The sequence below is a fragment of the Stigmatopora nigra genome, chromosome 2, assembly GCF_051989575.1.
Source record: "Stigmatopora nigra isolate UIUO_SnigA chromosome 2, RoL_Snig_1.1, whole genome shotgun sequence".
NCBI lineage: Eukaryota > Metazoa > Chordata > Actinopteri > Syngnathiformes > Syngnathidae > Stigmatopora > Stigmatopora nigra.
The window spans coordinates 15,715,358-15,743,097 of NC_135509.1; the positions used below are offsets into that span (position 1 = coordinate 15,715,358).

Sequence of the window (27,740 nt, forward strand, 5' to 3'; positions counted from 1 at the left end):
CGAGGATTCACGGCATGGAAGATGAATGAATGATTAATAGTGGACATCCTCCCATTTGTAAAACGGTGTGCATAAACATCATTGTCTTAGCGTTTATTTTTTCTTCTCCTCTTTGACATACTTCAAGCATTTTATTTTGTAATTGGCTGTCAAAATCTAGGTCAAATCAAAGTCGGAAACGGAACAGATTTTTTCTCATTTGCGATTTTAAAAGGTGTGTAAAGCTTTTGTATCAAATGTTCATAAAAACAAAATGGTTAGTAGACTAAAGAAGCAACTCTCAAGTGTAAAAAAAAAACACTTTTTTAGTGTCATGAAATCTCCAAATTAGGTTAGACAAATCCATTGCTTAGCAACCATTTTTAATATTCTTTTTATTTCCATTGTGACAGTTAAGTTAATGACAGTGGTTTTCCAGTGAGATGTTACAAAAAGGTGTTTTATGAGAAATCCTGAACTCTTTTTTCGCCATCTGTCTCAGCTATGTTTTTTGTGTATTTTAAAAAATTATATTTTAACGATAAGCTATCTTTTAGGGAATATGGCTTTAAATTGCACTTTTTCTTACGTTTCCCGAAATTGCCTGTTAGAGAGACATAACCGCTTAACATGAGATATTTTTCCTTCACACATAAACACTTAAATTAGATGTCAAAAAAGGTCCGCCGAATATTATCTAGTGAAATGAGTTTGACACTGCCTGTAGATGTTGATTCTCTCTTTTTTTATATTATAGCAGAATATAGGAAATACAAACATTGCAGCCATTTTCTCTTTCCATGCTGCTATAAGTTTGCACCAAAGAGGAAAATAAGCTACCAACAATTGATTCAGTTTTATTTTTGGAGCAAGCTGTGCTCGTACACCACTCACTACACTTTGGGGTTCAATAAAACTTGTGTGTAGTTCTCGCACTTTCAAAGTGACTTTTCCACTTCATTGCAGTCATTGTGGGATTGATGGGCCCAGCATGGTCGTGACTAGCGCATCATAAAACCCGCAGCTGATGTGAGGAGACAGTAATGCATGGCCATGGCCCTGGCCCTGCCCGAAGCTATGGCACACTCTATGAGATAGACCGTCTGTCCATCCTCAAGAGCTCAACTCACAACGACAGAGGCTCTGAGATCACGACACCGAGCAGACGGCAAAATTCCTACATTAGTTCCTGCCTTTCCAAATTTCTATTTTCATCTAGAGGCAATATGAGAATGTTTTCGCCATTACTCACCCACAGCTGGTTTCCAAGAGACTGTCCCCAACCTGTAGAGAAGCCATGCCGAAATCTGCTATCCTGATGTTATTCTTTTCATCTAGCAGTAGATTCTCAGGCTTCAGATCCCTGTGGCTGAAACGGGACGGATAAAAATATGCAAAAGTTAATGAGACAAGAATACGTTACACAGCTGTTGTACAAATTAAATGAAGGCGCATGGACGGATTTGGTATATCAAGCACTTGAGGTTCACATTCTCAGCACCTTCACCCTTTAGTGCACGGCCCTCCCGCTTGCAGCATCAACTCCACCTTTCATCTGACTCATGAGGAAAACCCGCAGCTCGCACCTCAACCCTGAAGTGCTACAAGGTGTGACAGCCCCCTACTGTGTCCCTTTCTTCTCCCATTTCCTTTCTCTCTCCTCCACTAATGCCGTCCCTCTCATCTTGCAGACAGCCACCAGCAAACTGGCTGAATAAAGAGCACCAAGGGGAGCCCGCCACAGAGGTGGAGTTCATTAGCTGTCATTCATTATCATTACACCACTTGGGGAATAACCTATTACCCTCCTTTAAAAGAGACAATTGGATAAAAAAAAAAATCTTATTTTGCTTCCTCTGTGTTCCACTGCTGTCTATGAATGGACTGTAAAATGATACTGAAGGACTGAGATTGTAAAAGTGCCCAATAGCCTGTCCTTATAAACCGTGGTTATTGCCACAAACTAGCTTTTACATAAACTCAAAGATCCTTAAGTAAAACACAAAAAACTTTTTAAAATTATTGAAAAATTGAAAGGCTGTTAATATCAAATTTACAGTTACAATGAAGATGTATGTATTAGCATTAGGTGTACAACCAGATGTGATCGTTGTAGACCTTATGTCATGGATATAAATTAGTTCTACTTTTTTATAATCACAATATACAAGTTTTTTTGTTATGGTACACAATAGAATGCCATTTTGGTCTCAGAAGAGAGGCATATTTTCTGCCTTGTGGCTTAAGTTTGTATTCATTCAGTTCGGTGACATAGTCCTGAATCTGTTTAACTAAACTGTACTGTTCGTGAAAGAACTATTAATGTTCACTTTGGCATAGTGTCAAAGGTTAGAATTTAAAAACGTTATATTTTCCCATCTAGAAATTCTTCAACGGTGACATTGCGTTTATATTCTACAATATTTTTCATAACTTTTGATGCAATTTAGTAGGGCATGCAAGCCAATTGAATTTCCCTTTACAAGTTATTTTACCAGGACAGGTTTTGTAACCTTTCCCAATATCACCAATGTGTCTTTCTGCTTTTTACAGAATGGAAATGTAATGGAAGCTATCAGAGTGTCACTAAGAATGCCTTCATTACTTGAAACTAATGATACAAGAGGGGAAACATCTGTAGACATTTGCCTTTGGACATTGCAACATCAAAATAGACACTTAACCTAATATGGCATCAGCTGCTGTACAGCCTGTTTCCTCTCCTAAGGGATTAGCTGTCAGGTGGTTTAGCATCAGACTAAAATTCCATAGCTGTTCTCAAGTTGCATTCCCTGTAAATTGGCTCATCACAGAGTTTTTTTTTTGTGCTCAAGGCTTTCATACTTTAAACCTGGTATATTCCTGCTTTGGTATTCACAGTCACTGTGGTTTGCCATATTAAGACAATTAGATGCATGATGTTTCAAATGCCACCCTGGGTTAAATTCCAATGTTATTATTGCTGAAATTTAAAATAAAATGAGACCGTATCTAAAATATAAAATGGAAAAGGATGACGACTGATATGAGGAGCTATGTGGCTAGTTAGGTGCTAAAATTTTACTTGCCGTTATATGGCATGTTGTAACAGCAACGGAGCAAGATGTTTAACAATACTTTTTGTGTTATAAGCCCCAACTTTGGCGTAATATAGACACTGAAGAACACTCATCCCTATTTCGGTCTCCTTGTTTTCATGCATCCCTGGTCATTTAAAGTAAGTAGAAAACAAGAACGTAATACGACTAAATTCATGCAAGGAGGAATAAATGTAAGGCACAACAATTTCTACAATTACTGCTACCTTCTTCTAGTGAAAATTCCTAACACTAAACATAATCTCATCTCATGCCATCTCATTTTCAGAACCACTTTATCCTCACTACGGTCACAGGGGTGCTGGACACTATACCATCTGACTTCGAGCCAGAGGCTGAGAAAACCTTTTATCTTACTTTATCATAAAAAAATAATAAAATGTTGCCCTTAAGCACAAATGTTTATTACTTCTAAAATATAACTTTTGCAGAACTACTACTTGTTGGTTTTCTACGAAATCCACCTGTCCTTTTAATCTTCATCTCAAAGTATCCATCTAAAATCCTCCACTGCGTAAATGATGCGATTTGACCATTTGGAGGAGATGGTCAAACAGTCTACATTTTTATTGAGAAGCCTGATAAAAATCTCATTGTGATCACAGGCCAAACATAAGCAAACCAAAAAAAAAAAAAACATCAGACGGTGACTCCTAAGAAAAAAAGCAGGCCAAATTAAATATTTCATGGACAGTTTCTCAGAGCAAAGTACATTGAGATGGTAGAAGAATTATTGGCTGGCATTGCAGGGTTGTTATAATGCAATGATATGATTAAGTGTCCCCATAATGCGACAATAAATTGTCACAAGGACACAACTGGCTGCACTGTGCAGTAGACCCATGTAAAACTCTTAACTGTTGTCAGAAATATGTAAACCTAATTGAAAACATGAACAAAGCCAAATCAATACATTGCGCACAAAACAACATAAAATGTGTCAGGAGCGCAAACTTAACACAGAACACTAAAAAAGAAGGCAAAAAAACAGTATTCAAGTGTGATTAAGTTCCAATTAAAAATGAGAGCTCTGTAGTGACTTGTACAGAATGCAACATATAAATAAATGCTGCCCAGGCAAGATTAACAACCTAATAGATTGGTTTCCCGTGAACATGGCAATATACCACCATGTACTTAATTGCCTGTCATCATGCGCACACACATGCCATGCTATTTTTTTTTTTACTGTACTACATAAACTAATACTGGGCGGATGATTATATTATAGTTCTTAAGAAATATATGTTCCTCGTCCATGTGAAATAAACTTGGCTAAAACCGTTAAAAGTAGTAGTAGTAGTAGTAGTAGAAATAGTGATTTTTGTAGTTGTCTGAAAAGGCAGAACATGTTTTTTAAGAAAAAAAATACTTCTTGAAGGCCAGTTATACCACCACCCCCTCTGAAATGTATTGTAAAATGAATCTCCATACAGTAAATGACCTCTAATTGAATTGAAAGCGAAAAGTTTGAACTGTTGAAAAGATGGTGAAGGAAGTTAGACATGGAATACATAGAATTCAATACAACCTTCTCATTGTCAAGTAGACTCCTTTCTGACCACTCCATTTAACACTTTGCAGTGGTAAAACCAATTTCTAATTGAGTTTTGGTGTCAATTCACAAAGATATTGCAATAGAAAATTGTGTGGTAGAAGCGATAGTACAAAAAAAATGGATTTAAATGCTTATGTATGGTAGATATTGTGATGACACACCAAATTAAATTTGTATGCAGACTGTACATTTGGGAGCAATTTAAATGCATTACAGCCTCTGGGACGGTTAAAACTAGCAGAGAACCAGTCAAAGGTACTGTGAGAGAGTAGGGTTAATGTTGAGTCTCCAGACATAAAAAAAATCCTACTATGAAGAAAAAGAAGAAGCAAGGACAGATCTGAAAGACTCACAGTACAAAAGATAATGAATGTATAAGCTAAGCATAAGAATTAAGACCAACATGGTTTGGAAGACGTCTGATGATACCAGTATTTTTCTCCCACACTCAAACAGTAAATTAGTATTGAAGTCACACATTGAGACGATAACTGACTCACTTGTCCAGTCACTAAAAAAATATGAAGAGAAAGCCCAGATCATGTTGTGGCCTGGGTGGAGTTAGTTATTGATTTCAGTTCATTGCCTTCGCCTTAGAATGGTTTGGGGGCTCAAAGTCATGAACATGCATAACATGCTCCAGAAAACATAGCATGAGCAAGATGTGACGATGTGGGCGGACAATGTGACTGGGGAGCATTGAGTATATGTGAGGTGTTGATTCGATTGACCTCGGACTGACTGTCACAGGTTCCTCGCAGCAATGGAACTGAGAAAAAAAATCAATACAAAATAACCTTTCTGTTCATATAGGAGCAATTCATTTGGGCTGGACATGTCACAGGAAATAGTAGAGACTGCCAGTTTCTGTAAAAAGGTTTTTGCTCGGGGAAAAAAAATAATTTTAACAATGTCCACAAGCAAAAAGATATAAAAATTGTGTCCATAAAGATTTTGGGATACTAGTTGTTACTCTTACAGTTTGTACCGTATGTAGTACTGGAGGATTTTCTTTTGTATTTAGACTTCTCTGCATGAATAACAATAAAACAAGAGCAGTGATGCGAGTATTGCATTAGGTAACGTCTTACTGTAGTATGACCACATACTGTATTTTTCGGACTATAAGTCGCACTCGAGTATAAGTCGCACTTGAGTATAAGTTGCATTTTAAGGAGGGTAATTTTTTTATTTGAAACCAAGAAAAAAGAAAGTAAAAATTGTTAAATAGAGAACAAGAGGCTAAATAGGCACCTGTTAATGTAACGTTTATATCTTTTTTGGATAGCTATCACAAAAAAAGGAACAGACCTTTGTAGTGGTCAGAGAGAAAAAAAACATTTTATAAGTCACACAAGTCTGTGTATGAAAAAAAAGGGTGACTTATAGTCCGGAAATTATGGTACATAACACAAGAAAACTGTTGTTGCTTTTTTAGGAACTAAGATTTGATTGTAGTTATTTATCAAAGTCAGTGGTTGTACGGTATTGGGTGTGTGTGTTTGTTTGAGTGTATCATTATAGTTTGGTTGAAAACTTTACAAAAGCAGGCAGTTGCAACCTCAGTGGAGAAGTGCACAACATGACATGGGTTACGAAACATGATTCACTCAGTATGTATACATGCCACTAAACAAATTAACACATTTACGATGGATAACTACATTTTAGATGGAGGAAACACATTATTACTATCACTATCAATTGCACGCAGCCAAATTATGGAAATATGTCATGTGGCATGCTCAGTAGATTAGCTTTCTCCACACATCTCTGATTGCTGACCTAACCTACCATGAAGACAGAAAGTGTGCAATAATCGTTTAAACATAAAATGAGCCAGGTTCATAAATTTTGCCAAGCCAACAGAAAATTTACATCAATATTTAATTGATCCCCCTTTAACAAAAACAACAGCTATTAAACATGTTCCATAACTTCCAATTGGGTTTGAATTCTGGCTGAAGGCTTTTTGGACCATACTTTAATCTAGTTCAGTCAAGTTTGATGGTTTCAGAGCATGGGCCGCTCTCTTTGAACCAGCCAACATATTTTATATATTATTCATCTCTGTCGACTGTTATGACCTGAGATGTACCTTTCCCTCTGCATACATGCCTTTGTAGATTTTGAACAATGTTTAGGGGGTTGTTATTATGTTGAAGTATCCAGACACTTCAACTTTGTCACTGATCTTCAACTATAAGAAGATTGCTATTACCCATGCTGGCCACACAGTTCCACAGCATGATGCAAATAGCCCCAAATTTGACTGACGGAAGCAATTGTTTGTCTTGAAATGCTGTGTTCTTCATCCTCCATGCATTCTACCCCTTGTTATGTCCAAATAAGTCCATTTTAGTTTCATCAGTCCACAGTACCTTTCCAAATTTCCAAAACAAAGATGGCTATTCCAATTATGCTTTATCATACCTGAAGCGACTTTCTTCTATGGCATGTGTGTATAAAAGGTTTCTCATCTGTGAATTGAGATGTACTGATCTTGCTATCCTTTGCCTCTGCTTATCTAATATTTTCCATTGCCAGTTTGCCAGTCCTAGCCTTAAATAGAACTGTGCCTGAGGTAATCCATTTACTTACTACGTTCCTTACAGTGGGAACTGACAGCTAAAATCACTGAGATAGCTTTTTGCATCCTTTCTCATGGTGTTGAACAATTATTGTTTTCTGGTCATTTGAAAATTGTTTTGAGACTTCCATAATTGTACTTCCTGAGCTTCGTAAACTTAATTAGTCTTCCAATAATCAGTGTTAAAAGGCATTGTAATGAAGAAACACTGTGTTGAAATCGATGGACCTTGCTTTGTTTGGTTAAATAATTATAGTACACTTTCTTTAACTCCCCTGAAGCTTTTTCCCCACTGCCTGCTGCATCACATTTTTAATTGAAATGTATGAGAACTGATCATTTGTAAATTAAAATTTTGAAAAGTATCAGGACAGCACAAACATTTTGATATATTTTTATGCTCTAAGTCACGTTTTGTTGCGATCCATTCGAGGGTAAACGTGTATATTAGTTTTCTGAATTAAAAGAAGAGGATTTTAATCTTGATTAGCAAACCTTAAGAGGACGATCCGACCTTTACCTTGGAGCTTTGGCTCCCCTTGTTCAAGTGCAAACAGGAAAATTCCGATCTAAAAGGGGTCTCCATTCAATTGGTAAATGTCACACTGGATATCTCTCAGTTAGACAGAGTATACCTGGGTATCAAACTAGTCAATTTCAACACAACATTGCCAGTATCTAGTTATATATGTATATATTGTACTGACAAAACATTCAGCCAATGTTTTTAATTAGAGGAAGACAACTATGGACTAAATTCACCCCTGCCACATTTCTTTTTTTTATCATCAAATTATACTGTAAGAAAATCTTCACTGAAAATGACTGCAAGTCAAACATCTCCAGTGATGTAAGAATCGCCTGATGAGGCCGAGCACCCCTGTCTGTGTGTGACAGTAATGTCCACCATTTGGCCCAATTGTAATGCACTATTAATAGGCCACCATTATTTTATTCAGAGGTAGCGATACCCCCATTAGTGGGGATGACGAGTGAGGTGAGGAGGGCTGCCTTTGTGTTGGCCTCTATAATTGAGGAAAGAAGGAATATGAAAGGGAATCCGCCTCTCAATGACTTACAAGGCATCCTTCTCTAAGAGTGTTACTGAGCGGATTTGAGCAGCCAGAGGAAAAAAGACGATGGAAAATGAATCTGCAGTTAAATCTCATGACAAAGGCTCCGCAATAATCTATGTGTGTGTAGGCACTCGGTGTCAGGTGCTTTACCCTAATTGGATTAATCCGTACTACCCGCACTAATTACTGACTTGAGACTTTCTTTGCCTGAGGCAAGACAGATCAGTGGTACAAAATCCTTAAGTCTGAATTCTTTTCTAAATTATTTATTATTTGAGACTACTCTACCATACCTGGATAATAAGATTATCAACATCTAAAGGAAATTCTTTAACAGGTGCTACTGCTGCTGCTGTATGGAACAATTTCTGCAAGCTTTAATTATTAAATACATAATACCTACGGGAACGTAATTGCTTTTGCATCACATGAAGTCAAATAAATCACTTGCACATGAGCAAATGCATATACAATTTTGCACATCCATTGCTTGAAAGACATTGGAATTAATGCATTTTTATTAACTCATTGGCTGCCATTTAGGGTGATGAACCAAATCTGGTTTTTAGAGCTGTTGAAGTTTTCTTTTTACACTGACCACACACTAAATTTGGCATATTACCAATTACAACAGCAAAACTAAGGAAATAGCTCAACACGCTTTCTACTGTTGTATCTGATTATATTTTATTTAAGATAAGACTTGGCAGCTGAGTGATTACCGCATCAGACTCATAGATCTGGGGTTAAGGATTTGATCCCAGGTGGATCCTCACTGTGTGGATGTTTAACCCGGGCTTGCATGGGTTTTCTTTGGGTATTCTGGTTTCCTCACACATTCCAAAAACATTAAGGGTAGGCTGGTTGAACACTCTAAATTGACCGTGAATGGTTGTCCGCCGTCTAATACCGCCCTGCGATTGGCTAGCCACCAGTTCATGGTGTCTCCTGCCTGGTGACCATAGTTGGCTGGGATAAGCTCTTAGTACCCCCTATGACCTTTGTTAGGTTAGGATAAGCGGTTCAGAAAAGGAATGACTCAATGATAATATAAATAAAAATAATAAATGTTTTTATACTCCAAATTTCTTTTTTAGATTTAAATAAATCGTGCCTTGAATTATTATTTTGGGGTAACATATAGTAATAGGAAGTGTTGCACTAACTTAACTAGAATTCACTATTTCATATAGAGAAAATTCTATCATGTTGTGAGGATGTTTGTAGATGTTTTATGCTTTTTTCATAGGGTTCACTTTGTGGGATATTGGCGCAAAATTGGAAGAAAAACCTCACTAAACCTGACAAGAGTCAATGCGCCCTACTTACGGCTCAGATTGGTTTCGGCCAACAAATGTTGAAAATCTGCCTTTCAAGGGTAGCAAACAAGTTCAATTCATGTGACCCTAGTCCAGAACAGACATAACTTACACACATTCATTCGTAGACACTCACCATATAGAATGACTGTGGCAAAAATCCAGTGCAGACAGGATTTGTCTGAAAAATTTTCTGGCCTCTTTTGGCGTTAATCTGCCTTTCTTCACCAGATAGTCAAACAGTTCTCCACCGGACACATGTTCTAGTACAAGGTACCTAAAAAGGGACAGAAAGGCAAATTTAGAGAAATATACTTATTTATTTATACATTTCTGCAAGAAACTACCCCAAAAAAATGAGCATGTTCTTCCAACGGCTTTCATAAGATGATGTGGGAGGGATCATCATTAAAAGTAGAAGTCACATTACACCCTTGTTTTTATGTATATTTAATTCTTCAAACTGTCCCAAGCGCACTTCTATGTGAAGGGTTCTGACAAACCCACTTCCTGTGGGAGGCATCAAAAGGATGAGAAAGGCTCATTATACTTAGACATAAAATGAAGAAGGGTACTATGTGACAGTGTGGCTCAGTTAATCACGTGAAAGAGACTTAAGGGAAATCCTCTGCGTGGTTATTGTTAACTGCAGAAATCGGAAGTGTATGAAAGAATTTAGAGAAGGATCATGCACTCCGTGTAACCTAATCTCATATTTTTTTTCAGCCACAAGTCATCATGACTGGATGGCCATGCTCTCGTGCTCCAAAGGGACATGAGGAGATGAATCTCTGCCAAAGCCTGCATGAAACAGTCTGTAGGCTGATGGCCAGTTGTGCCCTCAACTGGCCTCCATTCATTGATTTGGTGCTCAACCTCCCTTTATCTTCACTACTGCACAAACACAATGTCAGGCAGCAGGTGAAATACATACCTTTAGCACCCTTCCCATAAACGCCATGGAAAAATGGACTGTAAAAGGAAAAAAAAAAATACGCAGCTGGTCTCCCTCCAGCTAAAAGAGCTCAACTCTCTTGGGGAAGACTATACAAGATGTTGCAAAGTGTCCGAAAAAAGGTTTGTCCCCTGAGCCGTGAGAACATTGGTAATGTTAAATGATGTTGATACATATTTCAAGCATAGGAGGATATCTAAAGAGGGTCACTAAAAGCTGGTTGGAGAAAAAAAGCTCAGTTTTTTTAATTTTTTATATTAAAATAAAATTTCTCCATGTGTTGATTCTTTACTTTTCATAGTTTGAGGGAGTTGTCTCATCTTTATTATACAGCAAAATATCAAAAATGTTTTAAAATCCTCATATTTCATATTCTCTTTTCTTATGAAGGCTACAGGATTACTTTCATATTTGAATTAGTAATGAAAGTAGTTTATTGACTTATTCACAGAAGTTTGAAGTTTTAAATTTAACACAAAAATGTGATAGATATCGTGATAATTATCAATAGACTAATAATTACTATTATTTCTTTGTTATAACAATTAATGTCATATCATCCAAGTCTACATGCAACAAAGACAATTAAAATTATAATTTTACTTCTTTCACGGGGATCTTTCCATATATAATATGGCAGCAAATGGGAATCCATGCGTCTTTGCAGCATTGGCAGCGAAGATTAAAATAAGACTTTCAGACAGCCTATTATAAATTAGATTTCAACAACTCCATTATGTTTACTTTGGCAGCACACTAATGGCTGCTATTTGTCTTTTTTAGAGGTATCATGTATGTCAACATCATGATGCGATCATTTACTTGGGCGGCAATGAAGTAATCTTTAATAGAATATTGATGCAAGACTGTACCTACTCAGCTTACATTTCCACTCAGGAATCCACTTGCTGTATATTTATGGCAAAGGCCTCATAAATCTTAAAACGTCGGATAGCTTGCACCATTTGATTGTTTGTCTTTTACTCGATGGTTTTCACTACAGAGACTTTAAAAGTGCAAACTGACACTATTAACACGAGTGCTTCAGTTGTTAGGTCACGCTACTCGTGACCAACTGTCAATCCTAAATGGATCAAAACAAGATTTAAAAAATCCACTTAGAGCGCAAAACTAAATATTCTTCTTACTCTCATCCTTTTATAATCTTGAAGGACAGATAACAGTGTGCTGTATCCCGCTTGGTGTGTAAAAGTCCAGATGATAACTAATTGGATGTGATTGACAAATCGGCCTCTGTGGATGAAGGGACTACAGCAAATGACCGATGGGCTTGCCACTCACCACAAGTTAGCAAATAGCTTTATGAATGTGTTAGAGTGTGAATGTATAATACGGCTGCCAGTCTCCATGGCTAATGTAGCCTACTGCAAATCATCTCACGGCTGACAAGTGTGTCATACTGTTTGCATTATGGATATTTTCTCTCCCGATTAGCATTCCCAAAGCATGAGCCATATAATTAAATGCCTTATGCCAATACTAATGGAGCATAGGCCCCTCTAAGGCTGACATTGTTGTCCTTAGATCATACCAAGCCAATTAAAACTGCCTCTTGGGCCAACATAATCATATTTGAGAATTGTAGGGGAAAACACACCAAAGTAATCAACTAACCAACCTTTTTCTACAAGATAAAACATTGTTTGGGTTAAAGCACAACTTTGTCCTCGTATATTTGCAAGAAATCCAAAGTTGATACTTACAAGTACTTTTTATTTTCATAGACGTCATGCAGCTTTAAAACGTGTGGGTGTTCTATGAGCTTCAGAATTGCTATTTCTCGCTCCACCTGTGGGAAAAGAGACCAAGAGAAAAAGAAATTGGATTAGTTATAAGTGACCATACTTCAAATAATGTAATAGTGGCTGGCACTCATTGAGATCATTCAGACTAATGTGAGGAATTGAAACCTGGAGTGAAAATGGAATAAGATGAGAAAAAGGCCTGTGTGTTCATGACATTTTTTTTGTTGTCAAGTTGTAACCTGGTGACTTATGACGGACAGCAATCTCCATGAATAGGGAAAAGGACTTAAGGAGCGGATGAAAACATATGCAAAGACTTTGTGGCGATAAGATCCAACCTCATTTGAGTATTTAAAAAAAATAACAAAACAAACAAAAAAAACCCTAACAAAGTGACAACAAAAAGCGAAACAAAACGTACTGGGAAAATCATGAGTGCACGATAAAGCTGACAACTGAGTCAATATAAACAGAGGATACTCCAAGGATGGGGTTGACAAGATGATGAGGAACAGGTGGGTGACACAAAAGGCAACAAATTGGGAGACACAAAGGGGGTGGAGAACAATCAATGAGAAACAGAAGGAAAAAAACACAAAGAATAATCAAAGAACTCTTAAAAAAATGAAATCACACCTAACAGTACTTCAGATAAACTTTAAACCACAGACACAAAAAACTGCATGATAAATCTTAAAATTATCAACTGTCACCACACAGTAGTAGAATTTTTTCTTTATCAAACAACTTTACTAAGCGTAACAAGAAAATTATCCCCAAATAACCAATGAAATAATTGGCAGTCACATGCATCTGGGTTAGAGAAGGGCTACTTTTTTAAAATTGTATTTTACTTGTTTTTTGTTGTTGTTGTTAAATCATTAAATAGATTACACAGAGCAATCCACATTTTGCCAATGGCATCATTATCAAAATTAGACCCCTTTGTATGCTATCCACAAGGGCGAAACAATTCACTGAAATGAAAGGTAGTCTAAGTTGTGTTTTTATTTAGTTATTTATTTTATTTTTACTGGTGGCCAGTCCATCGCAGGGAACAAGAGACGGAGAACCATTCACAATCTCAGTCATACATAGGGACAATTTAGAGTGTTCAACAAGCCTACAATGCACGGTTTTGGCATGTGGGAGGGAACCAGAGTACCCAGACAAAACCCACGTAGGCACGAGAAGACTAAACTCCACACAGAAAGGACCCACAATGCTAGGTCTCAAAATGATGTGGTGCACAAGTAAACATGTGATGCGGAAGTCCTTTGGATTTGTGCGCTTTTATGATTATGGACCATGTAACCCACTATTTTCGTTGTTCTCTAGATTCATTATTTTTCATGTCATTTTTGATGGACTTGATGGATGACATGGTAATTGCTCTTCACAGAGCTGAGGCTTCCATGCCCTGCTGTCGCAGACATGATTAAGTTGTGAAATGATATTATGATTATATCTTAATGATTTGAGTTCAGGTAGCTGAGTAATATTCCTCATTCCGCGTAATATTCCCTGGCCTGAATCTGATTTGTTCTGTCACTCCTCACAACAACATAAACACTATAGCAATTACTATTTGTTTGTTGTTTGTAGTGATGAGAAATATTTTGTATAGAAATGCTACAACGTCCCTGAAAATATGATGAGTTTATCTACAAAGCATTCTGCTTGGAGGTAAACAGGGGGTCAAAATGCCCACTAGTATTAACTTCTTCAGAGGATGGATTCACAGTCTGTTACAGTATCTGTACAGAAACAACATCAGGTTCACAGCGAGGTGACAGTTGACTCCAAACAGGTTTTCACCTTTCTTTCTTTCCTTCAAGAAATGCTGAGAGTAAACTACACTGTTTCAGGGGATCAGTAAGTGCTGGTTTTACCTGAAATCAACCAGATCAGTTTGGATTTGTATCTCCGGAAGCTGGGAGTCAGCATGACCTGCCACCATTGAATGTCAGCATGGATCCTACTTGTTTGAATTTTATCTAAAGCCCCTCGCTGCCCCACTGGGCTCACAGACAGCCTTGTGCTCACCCCTGTCCTCGGCTTCTTCCTCTATCACTTGGGTTTAGATTTGACAAACAGAGGAGTAGAAAGACACCATTGCCTCAATGTCATTTGGGAAAGAAAAATCTTCTGTGCCTATGGCAGCTTTTAAAGAGGACACATGAATGGTTGTTTTTCATTTCGTGGCCACTAGTAAAAAACAGAATACCTTCCTACATCAACATACGTGCAAATTTGCCTTCAGTGTTCGTAACGGTTTAACAAATTGGGGATAATCGAGACTAATGAGCATTATGAGCAGCAGTGCATCGTGACACTTTCACCTGGCACCGAGTTGAATGGATAAAAACGGGCTGACGGCGCCTCTCTAGCAGGCAGCTGAGATCCCTGCAGAGAGACTAATGCTACATGGGATTCAAGGCGAGATGAGCTGTCGAAATGCTGCAAAGCCAGCAGCAGGCTTGTTAAGCTACCTCCAGCCACCCACTTTTCAATAATTGAAAGAAAGCACGAGGATTAAGTTAATGTGGTGACTTAACTGTAAAACCACACGATTATTGCAAGATTAAGCTGTTCATTAACTAACAAAGGTGAGTGGTTTGGAGCATTAAACACTCTTTATGGGTAGGATCTGCGAAACACCCCCTGGTTGACACGCAAACCGAGTTACTAAGTAACTAAGACACCCAGATAAAACACAAAGCTCCATCTATGTTGTGTCTATGAAAGCCTGAATTTAGAAACTTGGGTCTAGGCCCTTCTTAATTGTACCCTTTTTGTAAATACTACTCCCACAATTCCAAAAGCTCACGATTATCTTAATTAATAATAACAAAGCAGCTATCCCTGAGGAAGAATAGGGAGAACAGGCAAGGTCTAATCAAATAAATGTAAAAGCAAAAGTGTTTCATTGACAGGAAGATCATTTGTCTCGTTAATTGTGTGGATATTGTTCTTGGCGAGCCGTCATTAGACAATCACGTTAAAACAGGAACACATTGCGATGGGCTGATTGGCAACACTTTGACCCACAGGGAATCCATCAGCTTCATATCCTGCCAAGTTAAAAGGATCGATAGGCTCCGGCACAGAAGAGGATTGCAATATTAACAACATCCTTAGCAATGACTACTGTTGAAGCTTGCGGGAAAGCAATCACAAAACTTCTAAATACAAGAGAAACAAAACATTGCATGCAATTGATCTTTGAATTAGGGTGAAGACACGCAGCTTTCCTGGATATGACGGCTGTGATAATCTTTTCAAATCATCCAGGATGATGTTACCAAATAAGCATCTATGTTTTCATTGTGCCGACTTCAGTTGTCTTGGACATGAGTTTCTGCTGTCACTATCTTGCATATGACTCACTCTTATAAGATCACTGGTTTGAAGGCTGTTGTAAATTTTTAGCAAGATATTGCTCTGAAACAGGTGACAAATAATGGCAGCTTTCCTTCCAAGACAAACGGGAAAAATAAAATGCGGTGTACATGCATAGGTGGTCATACATTTCAATCTATTCTAAAAAAGATGGAAGCCTATTTAACATTGGCTTCGATATTGATTCTTTAAATCCTGGGCCTAAGTGAGAATGGATGATTAAACGTATGCTGGAGAACATCAATAACATGGTGCTCAGAGAGGATCAGACAGGCAGACAGCAACAGATATGATGCAAAGACATTAGATATGTCTGTTGTCAGAACAATCCTGAAGCTGGCCCGTAACTTCAGAGGGGAAAATATTGGATGGCAAGTTCTGTCATCTCACACGCTTATGCTTCTTGTACTTTTTGGTACACTGGTCTCTCTCATTCATGTACAAAGAGGAAAAACAGACAATTCTATCATACCCCCCAGGCCAATAACTGAAAGGTCCTGTGATGCTCAAATCTGTGGATCAAAGTCTACCAGGGAGTGATTTGTTTCAGAAAATTAAATACTCAGTGGATTGGCTATGCTTGCCTAGGAGCCATAGTAATGACCAAAAAAACCCAAAATTACAAGGGCACACCGAGACAAACAATTGTTCAGATTCACACTTAGACTTGGGGACGATTAAGAGAGTCCAACTAGCCTACCCCGTATGTTTTTGGGATGTGGGAGGAAACCGGACTACCCGGGAAAAGCCACTGGGGATTGAACCCTGGATCTCAGAAATGGGTGTGCTAACCACTCTTCTAGTGAGTCACATATATACAGTACACTACACTAAATGATACACACAAGTATGAAGGAGACGAATAGTTATGGCAGGTGTGTATTCAACTGAGTAGTGAGTAGAACAAGAGTTGACAGCACAGGTTGGTCTCCTTGACATAAACAGTCAACTCTTCATCCAGCCATGCTATTGGCAGATTTATACATCCAGACAGCCACTCAAACACTCATCCGTAAACACTGATCACTACCAGTGAAGTGAGAGTTATACTTTTAACCATCCGTTTTTGGATCTATTGATATCTGTGAGGGCTCCCCGGCAGCCGAGTGGTTAGTGTGTCGGCCTCAGAGTGGGAGTCCTGGGATCAAATCCAGATCGGTCCATCTGTGTGTTAGCATGTGCTCCTGCGTGGTTATTCTCCAGGTACTCCGGTTTCCTCCCACATTCCAAAGTCAGGCATAGTATGCTGATTGGACACTCTAAATTGCCCCTAGGTATGAATGTGAGCATGAATGGTTGTTTGTCTTCTTGTGCCCTGCGATTGGCTGGCCACCAATTCAGGGTGTCCCCTGCCTCTGGCCCAAAATCAGCTGGGATAGGCTCCAGCACCCCCTGTGGCCCCAGTGAGGATAAAGCGCTTCAGAAAATGAGGAGACATCTGTGAGTGAGTGGGGCAAAATATTAGTGCAGAGACATAGTGTAGCAAAACTGTTCTATATATAGGGCTGTCACTAATGAATATTTTTGGAATCAATTATAATTTGAATTATTCCATCAGTTTAAAAAAAGCTAAGTTTAATTTGTTTACTGAATTTCTCCATCTGCTACAAGTAAATAATGTAGCCTGCATTTTAAGCATTTTTTTCTAAAAGCCATGATTTTATTTACCGAGCTGAGCCCACTGAGAACAACAGAAAGTTTCAGCCCAAATTGCAAGCAGGCCATTAAATGAAAATTTCGACAAAACTTTCAGACTTTAATCTTGTCAATGTATCACGATTGTAATGCATCCACAAATTCAGCAGGCTTTTCAGATAATTGCTGCGCTGGTAGTTCTTTGTGACAAGGAAGTAATCCTTATATCTACTTTAATCAATGCTACGTGTAAATCAATATCCACAGTGTCTCTGTTAGTCCTTATCTTTTACTCATCTAAAGCTTTTCCAAATCTTGCTAATCATCCCAGATTCTTTTTTTACTGGCCTCCACTTATCAACAATACCGTATAACATATACCATAACAAATCCATTTTTTCCTCCCATCAAACTTTGATTATTTGGTTCTACTTAGATCTGCGCTACTCAGATAAATCAAGCTGCCACTTTCATGGCTTTAGACTACATTATTTCACAGAAACAGGCATGGCTCTAGACAACCTTGGTCATAACAGAGGCTAATGGGAGAGGCCCTGATGTCAGATGGTGAGGACATGAATTGTTTTGAACTCCAGTTCTAGTTTCTTTGAATGGACTACAACATGCCAATAGTTGTGTGAGCGACCATTCACTAAGCAGGTGCAAAAGCCACCCACAGGAGTGATTTATTATTGATGGGCAGACAGTCTAAGGCTTTGTTATGGTGGGGCGTCACTCATCTGAAATGTCTTTTTGGCAGGTTTTTTGACTAACCTCCGGAAAGATAATTTACAAAGCTGGCTTGATAAGGTGACCTTGAATGGTATGGAGATGGAAAATGAAAATGGAAAGATAAATACTATGAATTTATTTGACATAACAGACAAGCATTCATTTAATCCACAAATTTAGTTTTTTTATGGTTTGAAACAAGTGTTGGAATAAATATAGTGTATAAACTGGTGGAGGTCAAGCCTTTTTTGGGAGTGCATATTTTCTCCACACTTCACGGTAGAACAGCACACCCACGCTGAAGTACCATTATGACTGCATAATAATTTTGGCTTATTATAATAGTCTATTTTCATCTTGTGGAGGAACGTCTCAATAGGTGCCAGAATGGGCAGCTATGACAAAATATTCAAAGGCTTGCTAGAAAGTTGCTACTGAGCAATTGTGCAAAGTTTTTGCATTGTAAAAATCCAAAAGCCTGCATCTGAATCATTCATCCACCCAATTTCCATTCAGCTTATACTCACTGCAATCGTGGGTGGACTCAGAACTGCAAACAAACAAAATTAACTATTAATTTGTACTCTGGGCAAGCCAATTGCAGGGCACAAACACTAAATAATTCCAATAGCCCCAGGACACTTAGGAGAGCTGATATAGAATTAAATCCCATATCTGAACTATTAGTGTTTGTACCATAGAGAGCGAAAACAATTCTTTACCAGGAATGTGTTTACGTTCAACATCTAATTTTATTGTCGCCCTTTTTTCATAAACTATTAAGTAGAGCTGACTTAATAAGGGTAGGCTACCACTAACACTGGTGTGAATGGATGTCACAACACTACAATGAAAGTGAGCAACTCATGAACAGCAAATCTTATTTGGCTATAGGAATCCAAGCAGACAGGGCAATGACCTAACTGTGACTCGCTCAGCTTTTCTCATTATCCCTGAAAATTAAAACTGAGCCTAATCACTGACATCTGAGACTACTCAATACTAGTCACGCATTGGACTCAATATCACGAACGATGTAGTGTAAGGCTGGTCAACTGAAATGACCTGTATTACTCAGAGCTGTAATATAGACAAAAGTCATCAGGGATGTACTTCTGCTTCAACACACAAAGTGAAGCAATCAGGAAATTGAAGGAAAAGTACTAAAGTCCTACAATCAATCACATTCAAACAAAGTTGACATTATTGTATAATTGCTCGCTTCATGCATTGTTAGATTGCCCAGCAGGCATTCTTTGTATCACAAGTATTATTCCTCGATGACCTAAGTGACTGGTGACGGTCACTGACAGTCCCACAGGGCATTCAAGGGAGACATGAATGTGTGTGAGTTTGTGTGTGTCATGGATACAATGAATGCACAACTACAGTACATAAAGATCCAGAAGCTGTCAGTTACAGTGATAGCAGGGTCTTGTACTGAAATAGATTTACAGTATAACAACATTGCTGTTAACGGCAAAATGCCATGTCATGTAACTTCCACTTCATTGCTCATCAATTATTGTATTGCAATGCTGTAGTTTCTTTGTAGAAGCACATTGGCATCCACATATGCTGTTTAATGAGACAAGGGTCAGCTCTTTTCTATCGATATCCGATAGAAGTAGTTGTAAGATACTGGCCGAAACTGAACTTTACTTCCAATTTTAACAATACTTTGAAAACTAAATGAAAATGAAGACAATCTAAGAATGTAAATAATATAATTCTCTATGGATCAGCATTTCAGGTGTTTCAGCAGCACGTGCATCCAAACAGAAGTACAAAAACTATAGAAACTATATAATTTTTTTTATAAATTAGGTACAGCAAATGAAATCTAAAGTGGCTCATCTAACCAATTACCACAGAGTAAATAAAGGTATATTTCAAATTAAGAAAAAGGTAACAAATAAAGTTAAGTGGCAGATACGTGACTTATTGATATGTATGTCAGAAAAAATAGTACATTTTCACAGTGGTGAAGAGAAGTCAGCAACAAAAGGATAGAATTATTGTAAAATTGGAATTGAGGGATCAAAGAATGGTGAAATATTAGATCACTTTAGTCAAATAAAATGAACCAGAATATACATAATCATTTAACGCTCGAGAAGAGAACATGCTCACTCAAAAATGTAAGAAAAAAAAAGAAGAAAAGGAATCAAACTCAAACTATACTTTGAGGGGAAATTTGATTTAAAAAAATATATATATTTATATTAAAAATATAAATTCCACTTTAAAGCAGATCGAGGTGATCTCTGCAAGAGGAAAACAAAATGTGACAAAAGAGATGAAAACTAGTGTAAACAGGGAAACGGTTGCCTTTTAAGAGGAGAAGCCCACGAAATCGCATCAGATGCTTGTATGTCTCCACTCGGGCTCAGTGGGGGATCATTTTACAACTTGACTTGTCTCGCTCCATTTCATTTCTGCACATTGAGACCATATCTTAAACAGTCTTAAGAATCAACCAATCACCTCATGCGTTTAATGTCATGTAATGCAGGAACAATAAAAACAATAATATTTTCAAACTAAATAAACTCTATTTAGAATGAGACAAAATGGCATATAAATAGAAGTGGGTTTTCAATCCTCTACTTCTATCCCACAGTTAAATGTAGTTGTTACTTTTAAAGCACCAAAATTTAAAGTGAGAGAGAAGCGGATATTCCTCACAGCATGTTTTAAACTTTTAATGAGTATACGGTTGGAATGAATTTGAATTAGAGTCAGCTAGTAATTGAAGACAAGAGAAGAGGGGTTGAAGTTAGTGGCAAGGCAAAATTTAGCAGGAGAAAATACACTGAATGAGCCGAAATAATTATCATACATACCAGTGGTAGGGAACCTATGGCTCAGGAGCCATATATGGCTCTTATGATGGGTGCATATGGCTCTCCGCTAACCTATGAGGTAAACTATGGAAACTGCTGGTGAGAAAGCACAGGAAGCCGAGGGTAACATTGGCATTGCGGCATTGACAGAGCCTCCAACACCTTCTTATCATTTTTTTTTCATTACAATCTTCTGCATGGATATTCTCATTGTTACTCATTGATTAGCAACAACGTAACAATGTTATCAAAAGAATTCAGAGAATTTGCTACTTTAAAAGTGGTTTAGTGACCGAAAAAGGGCACACATTTTCTTGTATGTTGACTTTAAATTCGGAGCATGGGTCTCAAGTATTAACATTTAAAAAATAGGAATTGTTTATGGCTCTCTCCATCAATAAGGTTCCCGACCCCTGATACATACTATGCTTATAGGGTGGCCAGAGGATAAGTGGGTAGCACAGACTCACAGCCCTGGGATCCTGGGTTCTAATCCATGTCGGTCCACCTATGTGGAGTTGAGTGGGTTTCCTATGAGTACTCCGATTTCCTTCCACATTCCAAAACATGCAATGTAGGCTGATTGGACACTCTAAATTGCTCTTAGGTATGGGAGTGAGTGTGCATGGTTGTCCGTCTCCTTGTGCCCTGCGATCGGCTGTCCGAGTCAGCTGGGATTGGTTCCAGCACCCCTAATGAGCATAAAGCGGTTCAGAAAATGAAATGTTATGAGACTATACTTATTGTGACTTGAACCCAATCCCCGATTATAATTCCATAATACGTCCATGCTACTATCCTCTAGGCATATAGTACAAAACTCTGGCTAGTGGCTTTCCACGAAGGCAATCTGATGGATCAACTGGAAGGGCTGCAACATATGAAAGCCATTTATTTTACTGTGTTTCTGCATTAAATCCAAAGGACACACACACAGGCACATATATACACACATGCTAACTCAAAATATCTTTAGACGGGAGTGTGAGACTTAATGTGTGTGTTGAAAGCATTTCTATATCCACTTCACCTGCAGCAAAACAGAGATGGAGTGAATGGTCAATCTATAATCGTTAGGAGCGCAGGTTGAAATGGCAGAACAAAAAGGCTATAGTGGTGTCACTGAAATGTTGAAATAACAAGATTAAAGCAGGTGGGATTCGTTGCCCGCCCACTGCAATATCTGCCTCTACCTCAGCACTTGTTTTTCTCCGTTTCTTTCGTCCATAAATTATTTCAGGCATATTCAAGCACATCCGACTATTATCTGGAACAAAACTTTATGATAAAGCTTTACAAACAGGGAGCTGTCAAAGGAGCAATATTCAAGATTGGTCGCCAAAAACGCTACTGCAACCAGGGATTGAAATATTAAAGCCATATCATACCTAATGTTGCATCTCAGTCAGAAAATTAGCATTTCTGGAGAAATTGCATGGGTTTGCTGTGCTGTTTGATATACTGATAGTAAAATTAAACATAAATACATAAGCTTGCAATGCAAGTAGACTTACTAGAACATACAAGTGCACATTTTTAGTATAAGTACATGTGGTTGTAGTACAATTACAGTGCCTTGCTTTTCAACCTTTTGTCTGCCCATAGGTCAACATTCAGTCGTATACTGCACAAATCTGGACTTTATGGAAGATTGGCAAGGAGAAAGTAATTTCTCCTAGATATCCATAAGAAGTCTCGTTTAAATTGTGCCACAAGCCACCTGGGAGATACACCAAACATGTAGAAGAAGGTGATCTGGTCAAATGATACAAAAATCAAACTTTTCGGCCACAATGCAAAACTATATGCTTGGCATCTTGAACTCACCAAACCCACTAGACATTTGCAGTACTAGTACACATCTGTATCACAATTACTTGTAGTAGATACTGTTAGTACCAGCACACCCAAGTACACATACATGTATCAAGTATATGCATGTGTATTATTGGTATATGTACTTGTAGTGCAATGTATATGCATGTCCTTGAGGGCTCTTTGACCCTGGACAAAGACAAAAACCAGCATCGTGATGGACTGGTGGTGGAAGGCAGGACATCCGTTGTAAGCACAGAATTAAAACGTTTATGGGCTGACGATTGACTTTCAAACTGGAGAAATCCCAGCTTCACCATTGAGAGCCATGTTAGAAGATTGTCCAAAAAAGATGTTTCTTTAATGTCTACTGAAATTCTAAGGCCATTTAATCAATAATGGTAAGTAATTGAAGTGGAAATCGTACACATTGCTCCATTAACATGGTCTTATAAAAGACGTGTAATACCCTTTCCTGTGAAAAAAAAAACGGTTTGTAATTAAAATTACTATTGATTCTCTTAATTAACACTGCAGAAAACAGAATCGCTATTGATCCATTCTTTAGTGTCCAGCCGTCGGGGCTACCTACTGGTATTCTAGCAATCTTTCTTCAGCTCAAACACTGTTCTCATTCGAAATGTTTTTCTTTTTTTTAAAAACTTTCCCCCATTTTACAACGGCAGGACACAACAAACGTTAAGAGACAGCGTACAAAAACCTCACTAAGCCAACAAGTGCACAATAACCTTATCCATTTCCTTCAGATACATTTTTCAAACTTCTCTCCAGCCTTTCCATCTCTCCATTCACACCATAACACCTCCTTGAAACCCCTCCCCCTTTAGCTATTCTTATTAGGATTCCACAGAGGGACTTTGAAGCTGGGCTGCTCGAGGAGCAGAACAAGTCATTCTGGCTAATTAGTTGTTCCTAGCCCAACAGCACTGGCAGCGAAAGTTGATACCAGCTTGCTATATCAGAGGATAATATGAGGAAAATATCAATAGTAAACACCCACACTGCTGTACTCCAAAGATACTCTGGTCTTTCAGTTAAATGTTAGACGCAACGCCGTGTAACAATTTGATCTGCCCTAAAACTAAACAGCGGATTAAAGCCTGCAATCGTCTCCTTGTATTGATACAGGCATTTGAAATCACAGCTATAGCTTGTTAAAGTGTAGTTACCAGTAATGGGGTTGTAGTCTGGAAGTATTATTTGATATGTCCTGTACCTTTGGATTGGATAACTTTATTTATCCCATATTTGGGAAATTTCATTGTCACAGTAGCAAGAGGGTGAGAATGCAGATACAGGAAAGGCATATTTAGATATAGTTACAAGTTAGACAACAAAGCACGAAGTACAAAGCAAAGTATATGGTATCATTAAGAATGACTAAATAAAATCATTAGGATTTTTTTAGGAAAATAATATAAAATAATTAGGCTAAACTCTCCTCCTCCTTATTATAATGCTTGGTTAAACACCAACTGTCACCTGCACAAATGTTCACTGTTGCAGTTCTAAGGAATAAGTGACTGACTGCTGGAGTTGTGTTTTGATATGAGCTTCTTTTTATAGTCAAAATCACCGTTGGTGTGCATGCCACATAGTCTGATTTTGTAACTGCTCTGTTAAATATGTCAGCAAACAGTGTTAATAAACCTCATTTGCAGGAATGAAAGCACGTTGCTAGGTTTATTTAACACTTTTTTTAAATTATGCATTATGTGGCGATAATTACTACAGTTATAATTTCAAACAAGCAGATAGATTTGATGAGTATTAATATAGAGTAAAACATTTCAACCTTTGGTAGGATCATGCTTGATTGTTATTTAGTAAAAAAAATAATATCCTACCTCGAATTGTTTGAAGGTAATAGACTCATAGTTACTCCCTGTGGCATTTGTGCTCTAAATTACATATTAAGTATCCCCAAAATTGTGTGGCGTAATAATCTTAGCGTGTGTGCACACGCAGATCATGACAATTAATTCAAATTGTCTTGTCCTTTGCACATCCACTCCCAATTCCCAGGGCCACTCAGGCAAAGGGCATTAGGGCAAGAAGGGCGATGGAAACACTGTAGATATATACTGTAAATATGAAGGTGACTTTAGTGGTATTACACACACATTTGCACACTCGTATCGATAGAAAGAGAACTTGCTTTCTCTAATGGCACTGTGGGGAACCCAAGATATTAGCATAATAAAAAGAAGTGACCTCTCTAAATGTGATTTGGGGGCTCTCACAGCCACCCAGTGAGCTACACATAACAGATGTGCTGAAGTAAGAGAATATGGAAATGTGGGTGCTGACTTCAAGATAACCGGTTACCCATCGTTTGATGACTTACTATATATTAAGCAACAATATCATCAACGCTTTCCTTTGGTAGAAGTTCTTACCTCAGAGTTCCAAATGTTCTTGCCAGTGTGGATTGGTAGCCACACAAGCAGAAGAGACCAGGGTTGTCTCGATCACATATTTTTGCACTCAAGTCAAATTCACCCAATTTTGAGGGTCTTCCGATACAGAGTACAGATGCCTAAGCAATTATTTATTGATTTCTGATGAAACATATGTCTTTCTTCTTGTAACGATATCCTTCTGTACCTTATTTTGTGGATTAATAGCCATAGAAAAATCAGGCTTTTTCCACTCAATTCCTATTTTCTAAAATCTCTGTAATTGGGCCTGATTTCCTATCACGTGATCAGCTCAGGGATATCACAAATCATTTGACCTCTGAGCTATTTTATTCCTTGTAGCTCTTAACTCATTTGATGCAATTAATCGTAAAAAAATATGCAAAACATTTAAACTAGAAACTCTGTCATTGAGTGATCATATTTCACTGCTATTGACGGTGATAGATGTCCAAATACAATTTGCTCGGCTTTAGCAGACAAAATGGAATGGACGACTCACGCCGTCAATGGCGGCCAGTAGGGTTACACGAAAAAATGAAAGAAAAAGATTTTAAGCTTTTACACCTGATTCCGAGCATCAACTCCACCCAAATGACTTACATTATTCATCATATATATCATCAAAAATATGAAACATATTGTTTGGTTTCTACAGTCGTAACATAATACAAACTTGCAACAATTACAACCCGCGATAGTTTTGCACTAACCTACACTTAGCAGCTGATTACTATAATACACACTGAAAACGTGGAAGTAAAAACATGTAGTACTACTCGATCAGTTAATTGGGAAAGGTAAGTACGGTAATTGAGCATTCCTATACTACGAAATATGCATATATATGCATTACAAAATTGGAAATGTCAAGTGTTGGGACTACCGTGGAGCAGAGAAAACAATAATTAAAAGATGTCTGCATGGGAGTTCAGTGTGAACTGGGGAGATGTTGTTAGACCAAGGGGATTATTAATGCTGAGTCCTTATCAAATACCACCATCAGCGCAGCCAAGGCATTTCACCGAGTGAAGGATTTTCCCGCAGACGAGATGCAAATGAAGGAATTTATTTTCTATTTGCAGATTCTGTAGTGTAAGCAAGTCTGCAACCCTGCTTTCAATTTCTTAAGCCAACAATTACAGTATAGCCTCAGCGGGTGTCCTGTTTAAGACAGTTTTCTGCCACCAGTTTATTGTTGCTTTCTCTGGCATCAAAATAAGGCCAATTTTGAAAAATGACAAATTTGAGAGGCTCAGGAATGCTCAGTGGTTGAGCTGACAAACATGAAACCTCAAATAAATCCTAAATCATGCACAAAATCTATGATTATAGCCATCAAAAGGAATCTTGAACAAACAAATGATCCTGGTGGTGGTGTTTCTTTGAGCAATCAATAACAGAAAAGAGGCACCAGGCAGGAGCTGTGTGAAGCTGAGAATAAAATGTGGGTTGCATGATGTTTGCAATGTTCACATACACGATAATACTGTCTTGGCAATTGACATACATATATTTGTACATATAAACATAGTTGCATACTTTTAATTTAAAATACATTTTTTTCCGTTGAATCTATGTCTTCGTTTTGTTCATTATTTTATGTTGCTGTTTTCGAAAGAAGAATAAAAAATCTAGAGCGCTATGATTTCAAAAATAGGTATTTTAGAGCTAAAATTGCAAAAGAGCCACATTATTAGAGTTTTATTCAATAGTATCTTTATATCAGCGTGACAATTATAGTCATTCAATCAGTCTGATGTTTGAAACTGTGCAAGATAAATGTCATGAAGATTATTGTGTTTTTTGGGAATCTTGTGAAAAGTTTCCCAAAGGGCATCATCAATAAACATTTATTGCCATTACATTATCATCTGCTTGGTGACAAATTAACAACATCAACATTTTCTTATCAAACAAACCCAAGACCTACAAAACAATTACTTTTTATGGGTAGCAGGAAAAAAACTGAAAAAGAAGTGAATTGAAACAACTGAAAAACAATCACATTATTGTTCAGAAAGCACAATAAACCCACTAATGACCTATATAAAGGAACCATAACGTTCTTATAGGACCATCCTCACAAATATCAAGAGGGAAATGATCACAGTGAACCCATAATTGAAAAACACCAACCTAGTGTCTCATATAAAAAAGGGGTTGTCTGTCAGTTTCACAGACATTCCCTTCAGGTCTTAAAAAAATGAACAAAAAACCCTGCCTTTCCAAAAATAATCAAATGGGGCCTTTGTTGAGGGTTCAAACCAAGTTAGTCTAACAGATACATTGGTTTATTGAAGGTGTGTTTGTCACACTTTCACGCATTGTTTTAGCCTTGAGCTCCAAGGACTTTCTGTCATGCCTGCTCAAAAGTAGCAGGTTTGCACATCGTCTCAGTATTGAGAAGGGCACGATTGCATAACGGTAGAGGAGGCATGACAGAGGCGTCTGATCATCCCAGATTTATTCTGCAGAGTGACAAGCCACACACAGCCAGTCATAAAGATCTATCCTTAAAAAGACGA

At 37.8% G+C, this 27,740-nt stretch overlaps 1 protein-coding gene across 6 annotated transcripts in view; it reads right to left on the reverse strand.

The window, feature by feature from the left end:
* Positions 1–27,740, reverse strand: part of brsk2b (BR serine/threonine kinase 2b) — a 133,008-nt gene that overhangs the window by 29,760 nt on the left and 75,508 nt on the right. For all 6 annotated transcript variants that reach the window (XM_077739779.1, XM_077739778.1, XM_077739781.1 and 3 more), the window contains 3 exons: positions 12,300–12,385; positions 9,757–9,897; positions 1,232–1,348 (listed from right to left, as the gene is read on the reverse strand). In XM_077739779.1, coding sequence (XP_077595905.1) covers positions 1,232–1,348; positions 9,757–9,897; positions 12,300–12,385 — 344 coding nt within the window. The remainder of the gene's footprint in view (positions 1–1,231; positions 1,349–9,756; positions 9,898–12,299; positions 12,386–27,740) is intronic.